The sequence below is a fragment of the Tympanuchus pallidicinctus genome, unplaced genomic scaffold, assembly GCF_026119805.1.
Source record: "Tympanuchus pallidicinctus isolate F22 unplaced genomic scaffold, pur_lepc_1.0 scaffold1, whole genome shotgun sequence".
Classification (NCBI taxonomy): Eukaryota; Metazoa; Chordata; class Aves; order Galliformes; family Phasianidae; genus Tympanuchus; species Tympanuchus pallidicinctus.
Window position 1 is genome coordinate 55,409,281 of NW_026294618.1, and position 8,599 is coordinate 55,417,879.

At 46.9% G+C, this 8,599-nt stretch overlaps 1 protein-coding gene across 1 annotated transcript; it reads right to left on the reverse strand.

The window, feature by feature from the left end:
- Positions 1–899: 899 nt before the first annotated feature.
- On the reverse strand, positions 900–8,186 carry LOC128076745 (uncharacterized). Its single transcript, XM_052674835.1, has 2 exons — positions 7,198–8,186; positions 900–1,841 (listed from the first exon to the last, which is right to left on the reverse strand). Exons 1-2 carry the CDS (start codon positions 8,019–8,021, stop codon positions 1,103–1,105), a joined length of 1,563 nt encoding a protein of 520 aa, XP_052530795.1. The 5' UTR covers positions 8,022–8,186; the 3' UTR covers positions 900–1,102.
- Positions 8,187–8,599: the final 413 nt, after the last annotated feature.

The window sequence follows — 8,599 nt, forward strand, 5'->3', positions numbered from 1 at the left end:
GGCAGGACTAGGGTGCTCATGGAGATCTGCTGCCAGCATCCTGCAGCCCAGAGCACTCCCGTGACACTCAGAGGAACAAGTGTGCACTGATTTTGGCAGAGGATAAATGTGCCCGGAGGAAGCCATAGCTGAGTCGTGGCATTACTAGAATGCCTGCTCTGTCTGCTGCTTCATGGTGTATGGCACGTGGAACAGGAGTTACATTGTTCTTCTCCAACCAGGTTTGTAAAACATTTGTAAAATGTTGTGGGTAGGTTCATCTGTATGCAAAATCTCATGATGCTTCTCCATCTTCTGCTGCTTTGACAGGATGGACAGGGCTGTGGGATGGAGGTCTGAAAGTTGCCTAAACCTATCAAAGCACAGTGGAAAACCCTGTGCCACGACCCCTCGGTTTTTTGTTATTGTACCTGTGTTGGGCTTAGAGCCCAGTTTGTCACAGCCTAAGAGCGGGACTGCATTTTTACCAAAGCCCCCTCACTGACCGACCCAAAATGACAGACTGTCACGGAGTTGATCAGATCAATCCACGTCCGTGACAGGGGCGGCAGGCCTCTGCCCTCCCCCCCCACCCCAATCCCACAAAAATGGGAAGGAAGGAAGGGAGGAAAAGAACAGCGGCAACAATCTATGGAGGAAAACTTATTTTACTATAGTATTGGAATACAAGATAACACAATATATATACAATTTAATTGAAATTGAGATTAATAAATCAGACAAGATGAGAGAGAGAGAGAGTTCCCGGGACCGATTCAAACCTGAAAAGCTTGGAACGGCCAGGAAAGCACCCTCCTACACCCACTGCCATGCAGCAAGAGAGCGTCCCCCCCCACCCGGAAGGGCCAGATCCCGTGACTGCTGTAATGTACAGGGATAGGTAGCTGGGATTGGGGCAGTGACACTTTAATGCCCTGTGCACTACATGATGTTTTGATGTGGAATACTGAAAACATAAAAAAAACAAAAACAAAAACATAGAACCATGACATTCCACCCCTTATTCTACATCGTTACATCATGCTTAGAATATATATACATATATACAAACAAACAAAAAAATGATTAAAATGCACACATGACTATATACATATACATAGAATTAGTAACTGCGCTCCCCCGGCATCAAGTTTCCTTGTGGTACACATTGAACATCCCCATTCTTCTGCATTACCCACCAAGTGGATCCTGGTCCCTGGGCAAAAACTGTACCACGGAGAGGTTTGCCCTTTCCAGAAGCTGGAAGAACCCAAACTGCCTTTCCTAACATGTTCTTTACATGTACAACAGGGACTTTATCTCCCTCTACGGTATGTAGGGAACTGGATTGGTTAGGACCATCACGATTGATAGATCCTCTGGTATTGACCAACCAGGTGGCTTCTGCCAAATGCTTCTCCCAGTGCTTAAATGTTCCACCACCCAGTGCTTTTAGCATCGTTTTTAACAACCCATTGTATCGTTCAATTTTACCAGAGGCTGGTGCATGATAGGGAATATGGTAAATCCACTCGATACCATGATCTTTGGCCCAAGTATTTACAAGAGAATTTTTGAAATGAGTCCCATTATCTGACTCAATCCTTTCTGGGGTGCCATGTCGCCACAGGACTTGTTTCTCCAGACCCAGTATGGTGTTTCGGGCAGTAGCATGGGGTACTGCATATGTTTCAAGCCACCCAGTGGTTGCCTCCACCATAGTAAGCACATAATGCTTACCATTGCGAGATCGTGGCAAAGTGATATAATCAACCTGCCATGCCTCCCCATATTTGTACTTTTGCCATCGCCCTTCCTCCCACAGAGGTTTCATCCTCTTGGCTTGTTTGATGATGGCACATGTTTCACAGTTATGAATAACCTGTGCAATGGCATCCATAGTTAAGTCCACCCCTCGGTCTCTAGCCCATTTGTATGTTGCATCTCTCCCTTGATGACCTGAGGTCTCATGGGCCCACCGAGCCAGAAATAATTCACCCTTGTTCTGCCAGTCCAGGTCTATTTGAGCCACCTCAATTCTGGCTGCTCGGTCTACCTGATGGTTGTTTTGCTGTTCTTCAGTAGCCCGACTCTTGGGGACATGAGCATCTACATGGCGCACCTTTACAACTATAGTCTTTGTTCGGGCAGCAATGTCTTTCCACAGTTCAGCAGCCCAAATAGGTTTACCCCTTCTTTGCCAGTTATTTTGCTCCCACTGCTGTAACCACCCCCATAAGGCATTTGCCACCATCCATGAGTCAGTGTAGAGATAGAGCATTGGCCACCTCTCCCGTTCAGCAATATCTAAGGCCAGTTGGACAGCCTTTACCTCTGCAAATTGGCTTGATTCTCCTTTCCCTTCAGTGGCCTCTGCAACTTGTCGTGTGGGGCTCCACACAGCAGATTTCCATCTGCGATGCTTTCCCACAATACGACACGATCCATCTGTGAACAGGGCATATTTCTTTTCATTCTCTGGTAGTTCATTGTATGGTGGGGCTTCTTTAGCACGTGATACCTCTTCTCCTGGTGATGTTCCAAACTTTTTACCTTCAGGCCAGTCCATGATGACCTCTAGGATTCCTGGACGGCTGAGGTTCCCCATCCGTGCTCGTTGTGTAATCAGTGCAATCCACTTACTCCAAGTGGCATCAGTAGCATGATGGGTGGAGGGAACCTTTCCTTTAAACATCCAGTTCAGCACTGGCAGTCGAGGTGCCAGAAGAAGCTGTGTTTCAGTACCGACTACTTCGGAAGCAGCCCGAACCCCCTCATATGCAGCTAAGATCTCCTTCTCAGTTGGAGTGTAGCCCTCTTCCGACCCCCTGTACGCCCGACTCCAGAATCCCAAGGGTCGGAAGAGGAAGGAATGGAAAAGAAGGCATTAGCAATGTCAATGGTGGCATACCATTTGGCCGCTTTTGACTCCAGTTCATACTGGAGTTCTAACATGTCCGGCACAGCAGCACTCAGAGGGGGTGTGACTTCATTCAGGCCACGGTAGTCCACCGTCAGCCTCCATTCTCCACTGGCTTTACGCACAGGCCATATGGGGCTGTTAAAAGGCGAGTGAGTTTTGCTGATCACTCCCTGGCTCTCTAGTTGACGAATTAACTTATGAATGGGGAGCAAAGAATCCCTGTTGGTGCGGTACTGACGTCTGTGCACCGTTTTTGTAGCAATCGGTACATGTTGCTCTTTTACTCGCAGCAGCCCCACAACAGATGGATCTTCTGACAGGCCAGGCAAAACAGACAGCTGCTTAATGTTGTCTATATCCACAGCAGCTATTCCAAAGGCCCATCGATACCCCTTAGGGTCCTTGAAATGTCCCCTTCTGAGATAATCAATACCTAGTATACATGGAGCCCCTGGGCCCGTCACAATAGGATGTTTTTGCCAGTCCTTACCAGTGAGGCTTATCTCAGCCTCCAACACAGTCAATTCTTGAGAGCCCCCGGTCACTCCAGAAATATGGATTAATTCTGTCCCTTGGTGACTCGAGGGCATCAGAGTGCACTGTGCACCAGTGTCCACCAGTGCCTTATATTTCAGTGGTTCTGATGTGCCAGGCCATCGAATCCACACAGTCCAATATACTCTATTATCCCTTTCCCCCTCCTGACTGAGGGCAGGGCCCCCCTATTCATTACCTGTGGTAACTGGAGCAACTGCACTGGTGGTTGATCTGCTTTGTAATTCTTTCACCCGGGCTCGTAGTACAGGAGTAGGTTGACCGTGCCACTTCCCCATGTCTTCTCCATGGTCACGCAGGTAATACCATAAGGCAATTCGCGGTGTATTACCCCTTACTTGAGCCGGAGAGCGTTTGCTTCTAACAGCTGAGATCTTTGATGGTGCACGTGAGAAGGAAGGTTCTTTGTCTTTAGTTAGGTGGGCTTGCATACATTTCATCATCTCCTTCATCTCCTTCATATCCTTCGCTAGACTTGTTTGATTATCCTGATCTTCATCAAGCGTTTCTGATACTGCTACAGGTTTGTCGCGGTTAATCAGTTGAGACACTTGCTCCGTCATTCTTGATATAGCAGCAACGGCAGCATGAATTGGGGACAGTAATTGTTCGTAGTTTTGGAGCGTAACAATTAATTCATAAACTAAGGGCGTTCTCTGTTGTTCGTTGAATCTGTCACACGCTGACATCAGTGTAGAGGCATATTTGTCCGGCGCTGTTGTCACGATTTTCTGCCATATCTCAGGCGTTGTCCTCACTCTTTCAGGGTCGCGGTTTTGGTGTGGGTCGTTAGGAACAAAGTCAGGGTCATACAACATTTCCACCACGCCTATTTCCCTCAAATACTGGATACCCTTTTCAACTGTATCCCATTTTTTCATTGCAATCTTCAAGCCATTTTTGAAGGGATACTTTTCCTTCACGGCTGTTAACACTCGTTCCCAGAGGGAGGCAGCTTCATCCGAGCATCGACTAATTCCTCTATCAATAGCTGGATCTCTGGCAATGGCACCTAGTTGGCGAGCTTCATTACCATCCAGAGACAAGCTATGGGCCCCACTGTCCCAACAGCGAACCAACCAGGAAACAAGAGTTTCATTCGGGCGCCGTGTAAACTCCTTTCTTGAACCTTGGATTTCAGTCATCTTTAGAGGCCGGCGAGTAGTAATAGAGACTTCCTCTTCATCACTCTCTTCTGCACGTCTCTTAGTTTTCCCTTTTGCCTTTCGCGATGGTGGTGGTCCTGAGGAGGGCCCCTCGCCTGGATCTTCCTCCACCTCCTCCTCCTCTTCTTCTCTTTTTCGTTCAAGACGCGAAGACACTCGTTTCCATTTCTTGCCCTCCACAGGAGCAACCGGTATTGTTACTGGTGTCTCCTGTGATTGATTAGATTTGACTTGGGGATTTTCCCCTTTAGCTTGAACCTCAGCTCGGAAACTCTCTCTCTCCAGAATGGTATTATATAGGGCACGGTAAGCACAAGCCAAACCCCAAATAAGTTGTACCTCCTTAGATTTATGTAAGCCGCATAGTCCCTGACTCAAATACTGGCTTAGTTTCTCAGGATCCCACAGGTGTTCAAGAGTAAAATCCCATGACACTGCGGGTCCCCATGCTTCTAAGACCTTTCCTAAACCTCTCCATATTCCCTGCCAGTCATCATTCTCTAGTTTTGGAGAAGACTCCTTATTACAAATGCGTATCACAAATGCATTCAGGAGAATTGATGACACGAACAACAACATGAGTATTAATTCAAGATTCGTAAAACGTTTGACAAACCGAGAAGAAAAACCGGAGACTGGTCTGAACATCGTGTTGTTTGTAAAATTAGCTATTCCATTTGGGATGTAACTGTTTGTGAAATTAGCCATTCCATTTGGGATGTAGCTGTTTGTGAAATTAGCCATTCCTTCCGGGATGTAAATGTCAAAGTTCAAATCATACCACATTGCAAATAAGTAAAACATAGGTGTCTCCATCAGTGCCCTTAGATAGTTATATACGGATGCAATTCCAAAACACACAAGTGTGAGATGGATTATTGGCCAGCAGGTTGTGACTAACACCATTGCTTTTAATCCTTTACCCAGCACCCCCACAATAACGAGGGGGTTCATCGCTAGTGCTTGCTAAAAGAGGGTTAATGAATTGAAGCTAACAAGAGGGGGAAAAAAAAAGGAAAAAAGGCACTACTCAGACTAAGTAATGCTCAAAGTTTACAAATATCCCAGAACACTGGCAGTACGCCTAATCTTTCAAGGTCAGGTTTTCCAGCACAGAAACCTGAACTACTGATAATGCTCCCTAACGAAGCTCTCTAAGAGCAGAGAGAAAAAAAGATTCGTTCAAAAAGCTAAAAAGCAGCGAGCCCCACGTTGGGCGCCAAAATCTGTCACGGAGTTGATCAGATCAATCCACGTCCGTGACAGGGGCGGCAGGCCTCTGCCCTCCCCCCCCACCCCAATCCCACAAAAATGGGAAGGAAGGAAGGGAGGAAAAGAACAGCGGCAACAATCTATGGAGGAAAACTTATTTTACTATAGTATTGGAATACAAGATAACACTATATATATACAATTTAATTGAAATTGAGATTAATAAATCAGACAAGATGAGAGAGAGAGAGAGTTCCCGGGACCGATTCAAACCTGAAAAGCTTGGAACGGCCAGGAAAGCACCCTCCTACACCCACTGCCATGCAGCAAGAGAGCGTCCCCCCCCACCCGGAAGGGCCAGATCCCGTGACTGCTGTAATGTACAGGGATAGGTAGCTGGGATTGGGGCAGTGACACTTTAATGCCCTGTGCACTACATGATGTTTTGATGTGGAATACTGAAAACATAAAAAAAACAAAAACAAAAACATAGAACCATGACATTCCACCCCTTATTCTACATCGTTACATCATGCTTAGAATATATATACATATATACAAACAAACAAAAAAATGATTAAAATGCACACATGACTATATACATATACATAGAATTAGTAACTGCGCTCCCCCGGCATCAAGTTTCCTTGTGGTACACATTGAACATCCCCATTCTTCTGCATTACCCACCAAGTGGATCCTGGTCCCTGGGCAAAAACTGTACCACGGAGAGGTTTGCCCTTTCCAGAAGCTGGAAGAACCCAAACTGCCTTTCCTAACATGTTCTTTACATGTACAACAGGGACTTTATCTCCCTCTACGGTATGTAGGGAACTGGATTGGTTAGGACCATCACGATTGATAGATCCTCTGGTATTGACCAACCAGGTGGCTTCTGCCAAATGCTTCTCCCAGTGCTTAAATGTTCCACCACCCAGTGCTTTTAGCATCGTTTTTAACAACCCATTGTATCGTTCAATTTTACCAGAGGCTGGTGCATGATAGGGAATATGGTAAATCCACTCGATACCATGATCTTTGGCCCAAGTATTTACAAGAGAATTTTTGAAATGAGTCCCATTATCTGACTCAATCCTTTCTGGGGTGCCATGTCGCCACAGGACTTGTTTCTCCAGACCCAGTATGGTGTTTCGGGCAGTAGCATGGGGTACTGCATATGTTTCAAGCCACCCAGTGGTTGCCTCCACCATAGTAAGCACATAATGCTTACCATTGCGAGATCGTGGCAAAGTGATATAATCAACCTGCCATGCCTCCCCATATTTGTACTTTTGCCATCGCCCTTCCTCCCACAGAGGTTTCATCCTCTTGGCTTGTTTGATGATGGCACATGTTTCACAGTTATGAATAACCTGTGCAATGGCATCCATAGTTAAGTCCACCCCTCGGTCTCTAGCCCATTTGTATGTTGCATCTCTCCCTTGATGACCTGAGGTCTCATGGGCCCACCGAGCCAGAAATAATTCACCCTTGTTCTGCCAGTCCAGGTCTATTTGAGCCACCTCAATTCTGGCTGCTCGGTCTACCTGATGGTTGTTTTGCTGTTCTTCAGTAGCCCGACTCTTGGGGACATGAGCATCTACATGGCGCACCTTTACAACTATAGTCTTTGTTCGGGCAGCAATGTCTTTCCACAGTTCAGCAGCCCAAATAGGTTTACCCCTTCTTTGCCAGTTATTTTGCTCCCACTGCTGTAACCACCCCCATAAGGCATTTGCCACCATCCATGAGTCAGTGTAGAGATAGAGCATTGGCCACCTCTCCCGTTCAGCAATATCTAAGGCCAGTTGGACAGCCTTTACCTCTGCAAATTGGCTTGATTCTCCTTTCCCTTCAGTGGCCTCTGCAACTTGTCGTGTGGGGCTCCACACAGCAGATTTCCATCTGCGATGCTTTCCCACAATACGACACGATCCATCTGTGAACAGGGCATATTTCTTTTCATTCTCTGGTAGTTCATTGTATGGTGGGGCTTCTTTAGCACGTGATACCTCTTCTCCTGGTGATGTTCCAAACTTTTTACCTTCAGGCCAGTCCATGATGACCTCTAGGATTCCTGGACGGCTGAGGTTCCCCATCCGTACTCGTTGTGTAATCAGTGCAATCCACTTACTCCAAGTGGCATCAGTAGCATGATGGGTGGAGGGAACCTTTCCTTTAAACATCCAGTTCAGCACTGGCAGTCGAGGTGCCAGAAGAAGCTGTGTTTCAGTACCGACTACTTCGGAAGCAGCCCGAACCCCCTCATATGCAGCTAAGATCTCCTTCTCAGTTGGAGTGTAGCCCTCTTCCGACCCCCTGTACGCCCGACTCCAGAATCCCAAGGGTCGGAAGAGGAAGGAATGGAAAAGAAGGCATTAGCAATGTCAATGGTGGCATACCATTTGGCCGCTTTTGACTCCAGTTCATACTGGAGTTCTAACATGTCCGGCACAGCAGCACTCAGAGGGGGTGTGACTTCATTCAGGCCACGGTAGTCCACCGTCAGCCTCCATTCTCCACTGGCTTTACGCACAGGCCATATGGGGCTGTTAAAAGGCGAGTGAGTTTTGCTGATCACTCCCTGGCTCTCTAGTTGACGAATTAACTTATGAATGGGGAGCAAAGAATCCCTGTTGGTGCGGTACTGACGTCTGTGCACCGTTTTTGTAGCAATCGGTACATGTTGCTCTTTTACTCGCAGCAGCCCCACAACAGATGGATCTTCTGACAGGCCAGGCAAAACAGACAGCTGCTTAATGTT

Excerpts from the sequence above, each read along its gene's own strand:
- LOC128076745 (XM_052674835.1), bottom strand. The coding sequence starts at position 8,021 with ATGTTTAAAGGAAAGGTTCCCTCCACCCATCATGCTACTGATGCCACT. Across the intron at positions 1,842-7,197 it reads ATTGCACAGGTTATTCATAA|ATGTGCCATCATCAAACAAG; the intron begins CTGTGAAACATG and ends TAACTGTGAAAC.